Source organism: Myxocyprinus asiaticus, chromosome 25 (genome assembly GCF_019703515.2).
Source record: "Myxocyprinus asiaticus isolate MX2 ecotype Aquarium Trade chromosome 25, UBuf_Myxa_2, whole genome shotgun sequence".
NCBI classification, from domain to species: Eukaryota; Metazoa; Chordata; class Actinopteri; order Cypriniformes; family Catostomidae; genus Myxocyprinus; species Myxocyprinus asiaticus.
In genome coordinates, this window is record NC_059368.1 from 7,297,213 (window position 1) to 7,316,041 (window position 18,829).

The 18,829-nt window shown below is 37.2% G+C and overlaps 2 protein-coding genes across 2 annotated transcripts; both read left to right on the forward strand.

Annotated features, from left to right (window-relative positions):
• Nucleotides 1-14,658, forward strand: LOC127416448 (DBH-like monooxygenase protein 2 homolog). The gene is given in 14 exon segments (XM_051655820.1): nt 1-387; nt 1,036-1,182; nt 5,060-5,215; nt 8,157-8,240; nt 8,325-8,477; nt 8,622-8,694; nt 8,697-8,723; nt 8,819-8,985; nt 10,598-10,689; nt 11,592-11,688; nt 11,879-11,938; nt 12,058-12,188; nt 12,296-12,404; nt 13,189-14,658. Coding segments are annotated over 14 exon segments (1,755 nt in total). The 5' UTR covers nt 1-69; the 3' UTR covers nt 13,330-14,658.
• Nucleotides 14,659-15,453: 795 nt separating this feature from the next.
• dusp23a (dual specificity phosphatase 23a) lies at nt 15,454-18,000 on the forward strand. The gene is made up of 2 exons (XM_051655822.1): nt 15,454-15,852; nt 17,040-18,000. Exons 1-2 carry the CDS (start codon nt 15,577-15,579, stop codon nt 17,235-17,237), a joined length of 474 nt encoding a protein of 157 aa, XP_051511782.1. The 5' UTR covers nt 15,454-15,576; the 3' UTR covers nt 17,238-18,000.
• The last annotated feature ends 829 nt before the right edge of the window (nt 18,001-18,829 follow it).

The window sequence follows — 18,829 nt, forward strand, 5'->3', positions numbered from 1 at the left end:
GACTCAATAAGAGTGGTGGTTACAAAGAGTGCACTTCAGAGCAGTTTCAATTGCACAGCCTTCTGAAACATGTTAGAAAGAGACAAAATGTCTGTCAGGTTTTTAACAGGAAACTTGGGCATATTATTTCTCGTCTTGCCCCTGGTCTTGCTCTCAGCTCAGTTGTCCTGGGCTCAGGAAGACCCTCTTCTCCCTTTCTCAGAAGTCCTGGACCCCGACCACAAAGTGCGTCTGAAGTGGGGATTTGATGAGATCCAGGGCACCATCTTATTCGAGCTCAGCGTCACCACCAGCGGCTGGATCAGTTTTGGCTTCAGCCCCAAAGGAGGAATGACTGGAGCTGATATTGTCATTGGAGGAGTTGGGCTAAAAGGCACTTATTTCACGGTAAACTCAAAGTCTGGAAAGTTTTTTGTATCGTCAGGCTTAAGAGCAATATTGATAACTGTCAATAAGTAATTTACAGTGGTGTTACAATTTAAACAATACTTTATTTTTTACATTTTAATTTGCTCTTTATTACAGATTATGATTACCCGCCCCCATCAAAATCTTTATTCCAAATGATTCCAAAATCTTTAGTTTGGTTTACTTCTATGCTTCTTTTACATGCTGTTTATTTAATGCAAATTATTTTATGGCCTCACATTAATTGTCGGACAACAATAAATATTTGTAGACTACTTTTAAAAATCTATTTGTCACATCAAAGGACCATTTAAAATAAACTAGTAAGGGAAAACACTGTATTAAAAATGGTGACGAAATCTCGCCCAGTTACAGGACATATAGTGTTCAATATATATATATATTAAACCAAAAATATTTATGTAAATTAATACAAAAATAGTTATGTCATCTCCCCAGAGTCAAGTGTGTTTTTTCACCTGTTGATATAACATAGTGTAACTGGATATTTCCAGTTAGTTCCCACTTTGATCCAAACAAATGAGCAATGATTTAGTAGTTTATCATAAAACATGTGCTGTTATGTGTGAACACATGATTTCTCATCATACTTATCATGTTGTTAAGGACCGACATGCTGTGGGGAATTCCATGCCTGTGGTGGACCAGCAACAGAACTACAAACTCCTGTCTCTATCAGAGTCTGATGGAACAACAGTCATGAAGTTTCAGAGGTCCATTGAGGCCTGTGATGAAAATGATCTTCCCATCACAGTGAGCATGATTAATAATCAAATATGTTTAAGATCCACTACTGTATTTCTCTGTCTGCATGTCCTTTTATGAGGTAAGATGCTTATCGCAATTTACCAAGTAGGATATGTTCCTGGATCAACATTTCCATCAGCCAATCAAATGTTAAGGATAGAGAAAGAAGTGGTCACGGTTAAGGTTGGGGTTCTTATCAACATATAATTTCCCTTTGATTTTTGGGGTTTTGCTGTTTGTAGTCCATGTCTGTTAGTTTCGAGGCCATCCAGTGGTGTAACTTGGATCTTACAGGCTCCAGTGCAAAGTACCTGTCGGGGTTCCCCTCGGTCATTTAACAGGTGTGACTGCATACCCTGTACGGCCTGTTGTTACGCCACTGAGGCCTTCTTTAAGTTAGTGTACTCCTAAATGTTGACAAACCTAACTTTTAACAGATATACACATTAGGTTTGATATCATTGTAATAAGGTAAAAGGGAAAGGAGGCGGCGAGAACTGGCTTAACAACATAAATAATAATTTAATGATTAACTTAAACAAAAAGACAAACACATGCCGGGCAGCTGCCCGTAACTCTCTCTCTCTGGAACTGCCACCTCCGGTCGCCTTTATCCCTCTCGAGGGCTTGATTAGCCTGATTAGGGGCCGGGTGTGCAGCATCACGACCCGGCCACGCCCTCCTCCCTGCCAAACTCCTCCCTCCTTTCCTTCAGGCAGGGAGCCCCAGGCATGACATACATGCCGGCAGGTCATCCCTGCCTCTTTGGACCTGGGAGGGTGACAAGGGGAGGGGATAAACAACAACAACAACAACAACAAAAAAAACTAGGGAAAGGCCAACACGGAGCGACAGCGGAAGAGAGAGAGAGATAAAAAACAAAAACTTACTTGGCGGTTCTCTGATACACCGTAGCCTGGTCCTCGGCCACTCCTAAACCCTCTAGTGGATGACAGCGGCGCATCCCCGGGAGGATCGGAGGCAGTCCTCCGGCCCCTGGCGGACGCAGCGGTTCTCCCGCTCCAGGCGGTCGGCCAGGAGCCCCTCCCCGCTCGCGGTCAGCGGTCCTCTCGACCCCGCCTCATTTTAGCGGCTGGTAGGGGTCTCCTCCGCCCCTGCCACAATCATCATCAACAACAACAAAAAAGTTGATCCAGGAACACCTAAAGGGTACATCCTGGAACTGGTGAAATGAAACAGAACACTTATTTCAACTTGCCACACATTTCTTTCCCGTAAAATCACACCAGAGGGGTGTGTGAAATCTAAGAGCTTTGATGCATATAAAAAAGTTGTTCAACGACAATTTAACCCTCACCTTTATGTAAGATTTACACAGTAGTTTCATCCAGAAAACAATGTACACAGTGAAACTATGGCATTGCAGGACAATACCAGCAATGTAAGCCCTTAAAAATGCTGTGGGTGTTCCCTTTCAGGTATCTTTTACTCCTGTACTGGGAATTCACAATGGCCCATAGCCATAGGGGTCACGATGTTTCTATGGTGGTCCTGTTTGTCAAGGGGCTCTCATCTCTACTTGAACTTCTACTATTCTCCTTAAACTGAAGAGACTGTTAAGAAGGACCGTCTTATTGAACTCAAAGCCCTTGAAATTCTTGATCAGTATTACTAGCTTGTGCTTAAACCTCAGAGACCCAAGGATTTGTATCGATGCAAAAATAATATCCAAATTGAAAGTGTGTTTAGGAAGCCACTGGTAGTAAAAATTGTGGGGTTTTTTATGCATATGTTGTTTGGAGGATGACTTCTAGAAAAACATAACAAAATTGCAAATCTGGGCATTTAGGGTTGCAAATTTTCACTACTGTTTTATTTAGACAGTTAGTGGCAGTTCTGAAAACACAATTCAACACACAAAAATTATTTATTACAAGCAGCACTTGTGAATTCATGAACAATTAAGAAATTTGACTATTTAAAACGAATGAGAACTATTCAGGGTTCTCACGTATCCTAGAAAAACTGGAATTTTGCAATGCAGTTTTCCAGTCATGGAAAATGAGAAATAATGTCCTGGAATATAATAATTTGTCCTGGAAAATATTTCAGTATAATAAAACAGTTTGTCTGTGTTGCTAGCAAGGTTTCTGTTACATGTACAAAAACATGGTAGATCGGGACTAGGAATAGGAGACAAATACACAAATTTATATAGTTTTGTCAATGACAGCTGCGCATTGTGAAACAACCAACATCAACAGTTAGAGGCGCTTACACCCTCATGACTGATTACAGCAGCAGCCAATCGTGTGCTTGGAAAATGTGGTCCAACCGAGGCAGATCGCTTGATTGGTGACAGCTAAAGCCAATTGTGTGCTTGGCTACAGCAGTGTGTGCACAGTGAGAAGCGGCATTCGTGAAATGTCCTGGTACATGTACCGACCGACTGAAAGAGAGGGGCATGTTGTTTGTTTACTTCAGCATCAGCATGTGAGTCTACCTTGTCCATCACGGAGAGAAAAAGGTGGAAGAGCTATTAATGTGTATAAGTGGCTAATGTGTATACACGTCGAGGGGCTTTCACGTGACTCGTGTCAGCCCCGTCAAATACACTGAAGTCTATGAAGTGACCTCAGTCCAACTTCACACCAAAGTGCTTTTCACACACGTATTTGCCTTTGAGAGTACAAAGCTACAATAAATATTTTAAAACTGTCCAAATTTATGAATTTTAATTTTAACTTATAGTTTCCGAGTATCCAGAGACCCCAGTTATTGAACTACAGTAATTACATTGACCAAAAAAAAAAAAAAAAAAAATGCCAAGATCTAAACATAAATGAGTCCTCTTTTTACTTTCTGAAATCAAAGCAATTGCTTTTTTTTCTCTTCCAAATAAATGTTTTCAATGTTTATTGTGCACACCTCCTGCTTTCTTGCATGAACATCTCAAATGATTCAGTGACTCACTCATGGCACATTAGACGCTAATTTGTCGCCACCTAATAGCATCTCCAGAAGGGGTCACTGAACTAATCAATTAATGAAACTGAACAAATTTGTGAAACAGAAGCAAGCCACATCAAAGTACCTTATACTACGTTTAACACATGTAGTATGGGGAAAACACAGAATCTGGTCATAAAAATGGCATTAGCAATAAAACGCAGAATGTCATGGAATATCAAATATTTGGATGAAAATGAATGTTTGAATGTACAGTTAATCAATTGTGATATGTCCTAGTTTGATAATTAAACTATAAAAGTCTCTGATTTAATTTAATAAATAAATAACCTGCAAGTGATGCGCGCTTCAAAATGAATGTGTAGAGCTGTCTGCTCATATGCTAAAAACACCTCATCATGATCACTCTTGTGTGTGAAATGACAGAGACAGAGTGCACTCTGAAGTATGCAGCGCATACAGACTATATATTTATTTAATTAAATCACAGCTTTACAGGGATTAATAATCACACTGAGCCATGAAGCATTCTGCTTTTCTGGAGGTGAGAAACTACCGTCAAAAACACACAGAAACACCAAAATAAAAGTTTGATTGGACGCATGTGCTTTTGTTTAAATATTACACTTGTTGGGTGCATAAAATGTCCAGGAAATTTGTGCCTTGAAAAGAGTGGGAACCCTGTTAATAATATTGATGATATACTGTATTTGCTGGTATAATCAGCTGAAAATCATTTGGAATCATTTATCTACAGTATAATTAATTGAAAAGGCTCCATTGTGTGAATATAGAAAAAGTTTGTGTTCATAAAGTTTGTGTTCAAAGAGTTTCTTATTTTTATTTATTTTTTTCTCTTTAGAATTTCGAGCTGGTATCGGTGGATCAGGTATCAGTGAAAGTCTAAAATTTAAAAGGTTTTAATCTCTTTCACCTTTTATCCCATAATTAGAACCTTCCCATCAAGCTGATCTATGCATATGGACAGACTGATGACATCACGTACCATGGTACCACCAAAAGGGGCACGAAGGAGTTGAACCTGTTGAGGTACATGCCTCGGGTCACCCCTCCAAACAGCAAATATTTCGACATGACCATGGTCAATGTAAGAGAGATTTGTGTTTTTTTTTGTTTTTGTCTTTGCCTTTTTATAAAATTCAGTTTACAACATGTAAACAAGTTTTCTTCCAAGTTTGACGAAGGCATGAATGGTTTATACAGTCAGAAACTCTTAATTATGGTAATGATGTGAACTCACCATAAACATCAAATACCTTCCGATTGGCTGTGATTGTGTTGCAATTGTTTTGCACAACATTTTCACTTTCAGTGTGGACTGAAATAAATTCTTGTCTCAAGAAACTTGCTCTTGAATATCAATATGTAGATTTGTTTATTGATTACCTTCCCTGATAGGACTTTGTATCATGTTGATTGAAAACTATTTATGGCATTATTTTTGAAGACATCCTGGCTCACTAGCAACATTTTTCACAAATGCCTAAAGAATTTGCACAGCACTGAATCTAGGCTATTACATTTAAAACCCGGCATCTGTCGTATTTCGTTTGTAGAATAAAAACTTTACATAAAAAACATATTTTAAAAAGTTGTTTTATAGTTGCTATGATGTGGACATGCTAACAACATCATAATGTTTCTGCAACTTTGTGAAAATATGTTTTGCATTAAAAACCTGGCATCTATCGAATTAAGTTTGTAGGATAAAAATATATCACAACCATTTCACAACTTATTTCTTTTATGTAGTTTGCTAAAAATAGGCATCTATGGCGTTAAAAACTCCGATTCTCTCATGTAAGTTTGTAGGATAAAACATTATCACAAACATTTCATGACAATGTTATTTGCTAGTTGCTATGATGGTGACATGCTAACATCATAACATTTCTGCAACATTGTGAAAATATAAAACGTCATCACAACTACAACCCCAATTCTGAAAAAGTTGGGACAGTAGGAAAAATGCTAATACAAACAAAAAGTAGTGATTTGTAAATTATATTCACCCTTTGCTGTATTGAAAGCAGTACAACTAAACATTATATGAAGTTTTACCTTGTGAATTTCATAGTTTTTTTTTGAAAATGTACAGTAATTTCAAATCAGATGATTGCAACACGCTCCAAAAAATTTGAGACAGGGGCAATTTAAGACTTAATAACAATTTGACAAGTTAAAATAACAAGGCGATGTGAAACAGGAGGTGTTAAACAGGTGAGGCAACTGTGTCATAGTATATAAGGAGCCTCCAAATCAGCCTAGTCCTTCAAGAGCAAGGATCATTTGAGACTTGTCAATTTGCCAACAGACACTTCAGCAAATAATCCAGCACTTTGAGATCAATGTTCCCCAAAGACAAATTGGAAGGATTTTGATCTCTCAGACATCACTGTCTTAAAAAACATCATTCATCTGTAATGGATATCATGAACATGGGCTTGGGATTACTTTAGTAAACCTTTGTTAGTCAACACCACTCGCTGCTGCATCCACAGATGCAAGTTAAGACTTTACTATGCAAAGCAGAAGCCCTACATCAACACTGTCCAGAAGCGTTGCTGACTTCTTTGGACTCTGTCTCATCTTAGATGGAAAGTAGAACAGTGAAACTGTGTTTTTTAGTCCAATGAGTCCACATTTCAAATACTTTTTGAAAAACACATCTGTCGTGTTCTCCGGGCCAAAGAGGAAAAGGACCGTCTAAGCTGTTATCAGCGTCAAGTCCAAAAGCCAGTGTCTGTATGGGCCAGGGGTGTGTCAGTGCCCATGGCATGGGTAACTCGCACATCTGTGAGGGCACCATTAATGCAGACAGATATGTAAAAATTTTGGAGAAGCATATACTGCCATGCAGCACTGTCTTTTCCAGGGACGTCCCGGAATCTTCAGCAGCACAACTTCAAACCACATACTGGCCGAATAAGCAGAAGGTGTAGGTGCTAGATTGGCCTGTCTGCAGTCCTAACCGTCTCCAATTGAGAATGTGTGGTGCATTATTAAGCGCACAATATGGCAACAAAGACCCCGTACAATTGTGCAGCTGAAGACCTACATAATGGATGAATGGGAGAAAATTCCACTTTCTAAACTTAAACTTGTCTTCAGTGCCAAAATGCTTAAGTGATATTAGAAGAAATGGTGATGTTTCACAATGGTAAACACTCGACTGTCCCAACTTTTTTGGAGCATACTGCAATCATCTGATTTGAAATTACAGCACATAAAAAAAAACAAAAAAAACAATGAACTTCACAAAGTAAAACATCACAGAATGTGTAGTTGTAGTGCTTTCAGTTTAGCAAAGGGTGAATATAATTTACAAATCACTCCTTTTTGTTTTTTACTAGCATTTTTTAATACTGTCCCAACTTTTTCGGAATTGAGGTTGTAACAACTTATTTTTTTAAAATGCAGTTTGCTAGTTGCTGTGATGTTGACATGCTAACAATATCATACCAAGGTTTCTGCAACAAAATACGTATCTATTGTGTTAAAAACCCAGCATCTGTCATATAAAGTTTGTAGGATAAAAACATTATCACAACCATCTCACGATTTAAAAAAATAAATAACCTTTTTTAAATGTAGTTTGCTAGGATTCTTGAGGAAAAAACACCTAAAATGCTCAACTAATTATGCAAATTATACATATTTTTTGACTCTTTAAAGTACCTGTGTATGAACAAGTCCAAAAAAGAGAGCTTGCACACTTACTGCTAAAAAAAGACCTTTTAATAAATAACCATGTGGTTAACGTTTGGACTTACGTTAACCACATGGTTATTTATTAAAAGATCTTTTGGAGCAGTAAGTGTGCAAGGTCTTTTTTTTGGATTTGAGACATTGTTTAGACTCAGCACATTACAAACACCATTCAGGTGTGCGTGTGTTTTTGATAAACTGAGTATAAACTAGTGACTTCTTAAACAATGCAACTTTAAACTTTTGATTTAAATTGTCAAAATTCAGTAACTTTCATTGTTGCCTGTTGTTTGAGTTACATAAATGTATAATCACTTCAGTTCACGGTACCAGCCAACCAGACCTACTATCACTGCAAGATCCTGAAAGCCCCAACATTTGATCAAAAACAGCACATTTATCGGGTGAGTCCATGAACTTCCCACTCACAATATATCCACTGATATTTCTTAACCTCCCCAAAACTGACTCACTCTTGGCATCTCCAGATTGGACCGGTGATTGAAAATTATGATCTAGTGCATCACCTGCTGCTGTACCGCTGCCCACCAAGTGTGACACAGCCATCTGAATCTAAATGCTACACAGGCGTGAATAATGAGTGTATGGAGGTCGTTGCTGTGTGGGGAGTTGGAGGAGGGGTCAGTCTCTATTTAAAAAATAAATGAATAAATTCTTACATTTCCTTATTTTTAATGGTAACAGACTAATATATAGCTCCGCAGTTTAGGGCTCTTATTCACGATTGTTATAAAAAAATCAGCGTTTTTATTCATTTCTCTCAGGATTTTGAACTCCCTGCAATGGCAGGACTTCCAATTGGAGGAAATGCTGCCAAATTTCTCTACAGACTTGAAGTGCCTACAACAATCCAAATAAAACTGCAGGTACTTACCATGTCAGTCACATTGCAATGACTATTTGAGGTGTTTTGCTACTGTAATGCAAGTGGATAAAACAGTATTTTATCTTTTTTACACAGGTCGAGTTGATAACTCAGGTCTACGATTCTATTATACATCTGAACTCCGTCAGCATGATGCAGCTGTTCTCATGACAGGACTTGTGGTGGCCTCTGGGTACGCCATCCCACCCAACGCCAAGTCTTTCCTCACATATGGCCTGTGTGACACTGCATATGTTCTACAGGTACATGTTTAGCTTTTCACGTCTCATCAAAAGACTGAGTTAGTAGATGATAATTGTCATCAACAGAGTGCTCGAGCACTGAACGCGCAAAACCTGATTTTTCTAACCGTGTGTCTTTGAACGCGCATGGCATTATTTGCACAAATTAGTGGGTCCACAAGATGGCAATACTCTCATTTAAACCGTTGCTGTCATGAAGAAATGCTAGAAGAAGAGGTAAATCACTGATAAAAAACAGGAGATGAAGGTAAAAGCAACAACAGTGGATTTGCACGTCAAGAGTGTGTTTGTGTGAGGAGGTCAGGAGATACCTGCATTTATATAACTCGAGTCTGAAGGAATATAAAGACATCTTTAAACTCCTGAAGAGAAATAGTCATTTGTCTTATAGCAGTCATAGCATGCATGCATCAACCGTCTGTGTATGCGTGCTCCGTCAAATGGAGTATACTTTGACAGGCTCGAGTTCAACTGTAGGCAGGCGCTGAGCGTTCGCGTCAAAATCAAAGTATACTTTGGGCTCCGTTTACTGACCCTCTGATGCATATTGCACACAAAACTCCAAAACACTTTCACAAACAGATAATCACTTATCTTATTGGCTGGCTTTACGCAACTTTCGGGAGCAAGTTATCAGTCCGCCAGGAAGTCAAACAAAATGTGCTATTGCCAATTAGTGGGTGTTTTCAAACCACTGAAATTCCCTACTTTCATTGGATAGTTAAGAAACGCCCATCCTGGTATGGAAATGCCCACTGATTACTACACTGAGATTCCCTACTTTCATTGGATATTTTATAAACACCCATCCCGGTTTGAAAATGCCCACAGATTTGAAAACACCCATTGTTGTTCTGCAGAGACCTATACTTGGAGAAAAGTCTTGTTTACAAGGTACTGGGCTGATACAATGAGCGCTTCTAAGTAAGACCTAATAGATCTTTTTCAAGCTAGCGCCATCTTTGATTTTTTTATGGGAATGAAAATGAGGCTGTGAGGGATAGACTTACCATCTCTTCAATTCCGAACAGTATAAAGCTGTATAAAGCTCCTAGTTCACATCTGATTTTCCACAACTCATGTTGTCTTGAGTTCTTTGTATACTGATTGTTCTTTGACAGATATTTTATCAATGTTTTGTCCGCAGAACGATCCAAAAACACTTTAAAATGCAGTACAGCCTATTGAAGAGACTGTAAGTCTATCCCTCACAGCCTCGTTGTCATTCCCATAAAACATCAAAGATGGCGCTAGCATGAATAAGGTCTGTTACTGGATTTTGTCCAAATTTGTCAGGCTACTGGCATCACATCTTTTCAATTCTTTGAGCTTTATTCTGAGACATTTAGTAGCAAGTAAACAAGATATCCCCAAGAAGACAGCATATTTTTGTGGTATAATCAATTTCAGATAAACCTGCCTCTAAACATCATGTAAAAACAAATCAAACTGTGGTTGGTCACTACATTTTGGTCAGATGGTCTGTTTCTGTCTGAGTGGGTGGCTTTTGGCCAGAATAAGCTGTATTGTGGACCAGACCTTATACCGTTTGGCCTGTCTACACAAGACTAGCAGATGACTGAATAATCCAGTCTTGTTCTGTGTTCTACAGGTTCTGTCTGAGACTCCACAGGATCTTCAGGTGTTCTCGGTGATGCTGCACACACACTTAGCTGGACGGAAGGTGCGAGTCGGACATTTCAGGTACACATTTCAGTTTGAAAGACCTTCAATAACGTAAATATTGACCAATGACTGTCATCATTCACCCAAAAATAATAATAATAAAAAAGCACATAAAAGTACACATTAGTCCATACAACTTGTACGCTATATTACAAGTGTTCTGAAGACATATAATATGACGTAACTCTAAAGTCTCATTCGCACTTCCACATATTCAAAATGGCCACATGCATCGTGATTGGTTACAACACATGAGAACCAATGGTGTTTTGCATCACTGACGTGCCATATTTTAATGTAAATTATATCTGAAAGCTGCAAGGGAGGGCAAGGTTTTCAGTGAATTGCAAATTAAATGGTATCATATGACTTCAGAGTATTTGTTATGTAGTACAACAGTCATATGACAATTCGGTATAAGGAATAATGCAGAAAAGATCAAACAGTTCCTCCTTGTCCATTATCCTATTCATGGATAGTAGAACCTACAGAAGCTTTGAGAGAGAACACAGTTTCTACACAATGAAAATAAAAACATAAAAGCTTGTGCTGCACCCATGAGGCATCTCAGATTTGCCTTTAACGTGATTAACAGTACAATAAAATGAATTTGAGTTAAGCAAAGACTAACAAAGAAAGCAGTTAACAATGCTAGTCATACAGAGTTCATTGTGGTCAATGGCACAAGTTGTACAAAAAAAAAAAAAAAATTAATAAATAAATATATAAATAAATAAATCAAGACACTTTCATTTCATTTGCATAACATTTGTGGTGCCATGCAGAAATTTGGTTTGAATGGATTGAAAAGCTTGACTTTCTTGTAACAGAATCATTATTCATATATTTCATGAGTACATTTCTTAAAATGCCAAAAGGTAAAAAGGGATGTTTAGTATGCTGTTACATATCTTTTTCAGAGCGGGAAAACAGATTGATTTCCTAGCTGTGGATGAAAACTATGATTTTGAATACCAGGAAGTGACAAACTTGGGTAAAACTAAGACAGTGAAGTTGGTAAGTTTTATATAATTTGAATTGTTAGTATCAACTTAAAACTGTTCAGTTTACACTGATTTCAGGCATAAATATGTGCCACATTTATATATTAGTCAAGCCAAAAAACATGGTCTAGAGGGCATTTAGTTTATCAACTAATAACTATTATTAGTAGCAAGTAAAATAAAGCAATCTTTTCCTCAAACAGGGTGACAAATTGCTGGTGGAGTGTACGTATCACACTGCAAATCGCACCACACTCACATTGGTTGGTACTTCACAAATATAACTACTTTTCTTATAGGCTTCTAACTATAAAATTTTTTATGTTATACTTAATGTTTGTCTCTCGTTTAATGACATGTAAAATGGATTTTCTGCCTGCAGGGGGGGCTCTCAACCTCAGATGAGATGTGTTTGGCTTTTCTGTACTACTATCCAGCCATTAATCTGAGCAGCTGTATGAGCTTCCCTAATTTAACAGCTTTAAGAACTGAGATGGGAACACCAGATCCCAGGTAATCCAATTATAAACACTAGCTTCATCCTAATCTGATCCTTGATTAAATTTTTCACAGCTCTTGCGACAAAAAATGAATGTGGCTTGTATTTGAACACTTTGCAGTAACTGGCTCATGATGATGTCCACAAAGGCTTGGAATGACACGTCTATCAATCAGTATCAACAAACACTGAAAAGAATCAACCAGTTTGTTTTAGTTGCTGACTCATATGTAAGTGTCCACACCTACATGCATATATCAAAAACACAGTGACAACTACTGTACCTGGAATATTTGTACTTGTATTATTTGTACGGTCACACTGTAGGACTATTTAAATGAACGGCCTAAATACTAAAAGGTGAAAAAAAAAAAAATGGTGAAAAACATCACATCACCCAAAATATACACTTTCTATTATACTGTACATTCACATACATTTTTAATTCTAAAAGAAACAATTGTTCACGGACATGTTATTTCTTAACTACCCAGATAAAATAGTAAAAAAGTTTATCAAAGCCATACATTTACAGTAAAACACAATGCCCTACATAAATTTACCATGCTAAGACAATTACTTCAATACTTAAACGAATTCTATACTATAAATGCATATTTTAGCATATTTTTAAGATTTACATATTTCAATTACATAACAAAACACTATCAAATTGAATTGTGTAAATATTAATTAAATGAATACAATCTGTATTATAGTTTTATTTTGTTAAAAAGATTACTCAATTAAAATAGATGGAATTTTGTTATGAAATTGAAATGCATAAAATAATTGTTTGAGTGTACATTACTTAAGGCATGAGATGATGTGCTATATTGTGAATATTAAGAGTGTTGCTAGGCACGACGCACAGTGTCATTAAACGCCTTCCTTCTGCAAGATGATGTACAATATTCATTTTATAAAGTACATTAAACAAACTACATCGAACTCAGTGATATTACAAAGAATAAAAAACAGTTGTCTTTCCTTTTTGTTCACATGTATTTTCAGAAAAACATGTCACGCAATACTGGGACGATTCCTGATCTTACAGTCATCCCACCTGCACCCTGCATGAGTGGTTGTGCCACCAGATGTCTTGCTTGGATGTCACTTCTTATCTGGTTGACAATGCAGTGGGCTTCCATATGAAACTTTCTTGAGCAAAATAGTGATGTTAAATGATCATTCTATCTGATAATTCCACAGATTAGTGCAACTTGGAAACCAGAACTTGAGAATATTCCTTAAAATTAATTTTACTTTACTTACAAATCACATCAAGAAGATGGAAATAGTCTTTACACTAGAGGTTAACCGATAGAGGATTTTGCAGATACCGATAAGGTGGAAAAGGCCGATAACCGATTAATGGGGCAATACTTTTTAAAATTAATTTATAGAATGTTAAAACATTTTCTTACTATGACGGGCACAGACATAAATGCTACAAGAGATCAAACAAAAGAGTTCAACGAAAATCCCAATGATAACCAGTTAAAAAGAAGATTTGGTGCATAATGTGAGACAAAACACACAAGAGGCTCTTATTTTGAAATGGAGACTTGGTTGCGTTACAATGTTCTATATTAAAGTATTAACCAAATGAAGCTTTAAATAACCTATATATATATATATAGACACAATGTATGTGCTGATGGGGCACGTTTTCATATAGCTTCAATTTAGAACACTTGATTATCTAATCAAATTAACAAAATATGCACTGAAGGATTCAAATATGGATGCATATTATTATTGATGACAAATTTTAGATGCAGCAAATTCTCATGTGATTGTTAATCATGAAAACAAAAATTAAAAGAAAATCAGCAACTATTGGCATAGATTTTTACTGATCACCTATAGTTCCAAAAAGGAATTATCGGTACTGATTAACTGGTAAAACCAATATAATGGTCTACCTCTGCTTTACACTTTCCCTTTCTGTCATTCTAAGTTTCCCTTCCTATGCAAATGTGTTAAACATACATTCACCTTATTCAGCCCCTCCCCTTTTTCACGCTCCACTCTTCCGAATTTTGTCATGTAACTTCCTGTTTGTATTGAAGCTACAGAGAAGAGTCGATCAAAATGGATTATGTGTGGGAGCAAGTATTTTTCAACAAGAGTTGATTGTGTGAGTCTACTCCACCACTTTACTACATGAAAATGCTAGTGAGGTGTTTTTTCTGACACACACGGGGGTAAATTGTAGGCCTACATGGCAGATCACATTCGGACAGCAATGACACTGCACTTTTTCATAATACAAACGTTTAATTGTTATAGTGTAATTCTGCTTAATCTTTAGGTTTGAACTTGTTAATAATTTGTGTTAAAATGTAGTTGATTATGAAATGCATTATTACACAATCATAACGTTAAAGAAAATTACAATTGTACTACAATTGTCGCATTTTTTAGAGGCTTAAATGTGATTAAAACTATTGTAAACAGAATATAAAATAAAATATACACTTTCACATGTATGTGTGTATGTATGCGTGTATGAATATAGTGGCACACCTTCCCCCGTCCTGGTTTAACACTCAAAAAAATCAGCTCACCTTAACAATAACACGATGGGTGAATGACATGAAAAGAAGGCCATCTAGAGGTGTCATACAGCGATATTTTTAATGACTTTCTGTTGTCTCGTGGAGTTTCATGAGCACAGAGGCACATCAGTGCCTGAAGGTAGGAGCTTGTGTGTTTATGAATGAAGTTCTCTTGTTTTAAATCTCCCCGATCTGCTTCCAGTTGGTATGACATCTCCTGAACACTTTAAAATACTCATGATAACTTTTGGCAACTCTATAACCTGTAAATCAGTTCCGCTAGCTAATTACACTTTAACATCAACAACATAGAGATCAATATAGGACCGCTAGAACGGAAGTTCCGAGACAACATTTTCAAGATGGCTGCGCACTAGTTTCTCTGGAGCATATACTATGTGACAGTATCTTTAAATAAACTATTAAAAAGATGTTTTGAGGCCATAAATCATGGCTTAATGAGCTTGTTTTGTACAGATCATTGACAACATTGCATTGTTTCTTCATAGATTGAATAATATAAAAAACTACAGCAAAAAAAAAAAAAAAAAAAAAAAAAAAAGATGATACCAAAGATGCATACTTGCATAGATGGATAGACAGACCGATTTACGAGTACTGAGGCGGTTTTTATGGCACAGTGATTGTATCAAATGGTAATATCATTGCACTTTTTGGTACTATATTGTTAGTCTACATATATAAAACTTACCTGACAGTCTCACAAGACACGCCCATACGGTCAGTGTAATTCTCCAGGTTACTTATATAGTACATACAGTTTACTGCTGTTGAAGCAGCAGACTGATACTGTCTCAATTTACTACACCGAGCAATTATGTCGCACGTTACCGGCACGCCACCGAACTTCTCCTGGGTCGTCCCTCAGAAACTCGCTGGACTGGCCTGGCCTTCCGAAACGGCACATTATAAGTTCTTGCTGGAGAATGGAATCAAACACCTGGTGTGCTTGTGTGAATCTAAACCACCAAATCACGACACCTGTCCCGGGCTGACACTGCATCACATCAGTATAGTCGACTTCACACCGCCGAGTCTGTCTCAGATACAACGATTTCTGAGCATAGTGGAAGAAGCCAACGCAAAAGGCGAGGTGAGGCTGCAACAGTATTTTTAAACAGTTGGCGCTTACAACAACAGTGAAAAGTGAGGAAATAGTTAAACTTAACTGAAAAGTTTTTAATTCAATATTTATGTGTTTGAACTGTTTCTTGTGAGACCTGATGTTGTGTTCGTCCGAATCCTCGTTTGAGCCGCATTTAAATCTTAGGGTGTTTGAGACAATAAAAAGTATAATATTTTTAAATCTATAGATTGAAAGTATTAATTCCTGAAATAATAATGGAAACCCGTCCCAGAAATTTCTATAAAGTGATAAAAAAAAAAAAAAAAAAAAAAAAATATAAATAAAATCCTTAAATAATCAAAAACGACTCTGATTGGTCCATCCTGACCAGCGCTGAGAAAGGTAACAGATACCACGTGACTCAGTAGTAGCCTGAACAGTAGCCTACGTTAATCGGAAAATGATTGCGAGAGACTTCAGTATCAGTTGTAGTGGAAATATACAGTACAAATTATAATACAAAATATTTATTTTCGGACCTGATGCTCATGACACTTTCAGTTCAGCTTGCTGATTCTGTTTCTGTAGTTTCAAACTGGTTACAGTAATCAATAATACAAATAATTAGTTGTATTAAATCACTGAAGTAAATAAAAATAATATCGGGGCGGATTTAGGTATTGGCGACATGGGCAGTTGCCCAGGGCGGTCCCCCTCCCCTCAACAACTTTGGGGATGAAGCGGGTTTCGCCCAGGGTGCCATACAAGCTAGAACCGCTACTGAATAATATGGTAACACTTTTTTTTTTTTAAATAATTTTCACTAATATGTCACATTATCCACTGTAATAATTATTAAGCCTACATAATGATTAGATCATTAGTTGATCAAACAGTTTAATGGAAATTTAGTAAGTTAATCTAAGGGTGAATATTATTTCATAATTTGCTATTGGCATTTAAAAAAATATTATGTCCTCACTCAATGTCATTTTAAATGGATAAAGATCTCCACTTTACTATATGGATGAAATAATAAAATAAACACCAAAACTACCTGTATCCCCCACCCATATCTGAGTGCACAATAACTATTGATCTGTTCAGTGCATTTTATAATGTTTGTTTACGGCACATTTAAAAAGTCATCTAGTGTATCGTAGACTGTTTTTCTATCCACATAAAACCTGCTTTTGGTCATTTCTCCACATCAGGGCGTTGGGGTACACTGTATGCATGGTCATGGCAGGACAGGGACCATGCTGGCCTGCTATCTGGTTAACACCCGGAACATCACAGGTCTGGAAGCCATCAGAGAAATCCGACGACTTCGGAAAGGGTCCATTGAGACGAATGACCAGGAGAAAGCAGTGACAGACTTTCATCAATACATTCAAGCCAGTTCTATATAAACGGCACACCCCACCCACTCTTAAATCCTTATGATAATAATAAAAGTCCCAAAACGTCTGCTGTGGTTCATGTTTTCAGCTACGAAACTTAAGTAACAAAACACTAATCCATGCATGTGAGTCACACACATTGAGTAATGTACGATTGCAGTGTTCTGAACACAGGTGGCATGTGTTCATCAAGAATACACACCCATAAAGAATAAAGGTAACAAAGCACAGCTACTTTGTGCAACTTAAACAACTCTTTATGTAACCTTAATGTGGTTTGTTAAACCACAAGGCCAGACCCTGTTCAATTCCTTTACAATAAAACTATGTCTGAGTTTGGAATGGCATACTTCCATACTACTCTTCCCATTTCTGCCATATATAGACATGTCAGAAGTACTAAGATCTCCTTTTATATTGATATAATTCTCTCTTCAGATGCTACCATTAATGAGGCCAATTTTAGTGTTGAATTGTCCAGTTAATCTTAAATGCAATGTAAATTGGGTCAAAGACGTGATACTATTTGTTTCTGGATCTATTAATAATAAAAAAGGAGCTCCCCCCCCAATTTCTAAATTAAAATTCAATTTGACATTACTTTTATTTGTATGTAAACTCAATGTGGTATCCCTAAGATTGTAACAAACAACACTTCTTATTAAAGGCTGACATTCATTACATATTAATAGTCTGGTATAATCTTTTATTATTTGTTAAAAAGAATAAGATGTAACGCAGTTTTATTTAAAAAAGGTCTAACATCCCCAGCACTGTGGCAAGGTCAGTAAGTCTTTTGAAAATATCAGTTATTTTGACCTTTTTAATCGTAAGGTAAGATTAGTTTAAATGTCAAATAGTACCGTATATCCCCCCAAAAATTTGACAGTTATGATCTATAGATTTATAATGGAAAAATGTTCAGTTTTATAAATAATTATTTGGATGTGCACACTCAAGTAAAAAAAAAAAAAGACATTTTTTTTTTTCTCCCCAATTTGGAATTCCCAATGCGCTCTAGGTCATCGTGGTGGCATAGTGACTCACCTCAATCCGGGTGGCAGAGGACGAATCTCAGTTGCCTCCAAGTCTGAGACCGTCAATCTGCGCATCTTATCACGTGGCTTGTTGAGCACGCTACCGCGGAGACATAGCGCGTGCGGAGGCTTCATGCTATTCTCCGCGGCATCCACGCACAACTCACCACGCGCCCCACCCAGCGAGAACCACATTATAGTGACCACGAGGAGGTTACCCCATGTGACTCTACCCTCCCTAGCAACCAGGCCAATTTGGTTGCTTAGGAGACCTGGCTGGAGTCACTCTGCATGCCTTGGATTCGAACTCGCGACTCAAGGGTGGTAGTCAGCGTCTTTACTAGCTGAGCTACCCAGGCCCCTCCACTTGACATTTTTAATCGTTTAATCAAATTTCTGATGAAAATAGTATAAAAAAAAAAATGTCAAAACCGTATTTCTAAGAACTCTGAACACATTTTAAATTACATAAAGAATAATTGGATGTTGGACGTTCTTATTTGCCATTGACCCGGTTGACAATTCTTTGTATGGAGGGCCAAATTACACCAAATCAAGTAATTA

What these genes read in the sequence shown, in the direction of transcription:
- dusp23a (XM_051655822.1), top strand. Translation starts at nt 15,577, where the DNA reads ATGTCGCACGTTACCGGCACGCCACCGAACTTCTCCTGGGTCGTCCCT. An exon ending in AAGCCAACGCAAAAGGCGAG is followed by an intron (nt 15,853 to 17,039) that starts GTGAGGCTGCAA and finishes TCTCCACATCAG; the next exon opens with GGCGTTGGGGTACACTGTAT.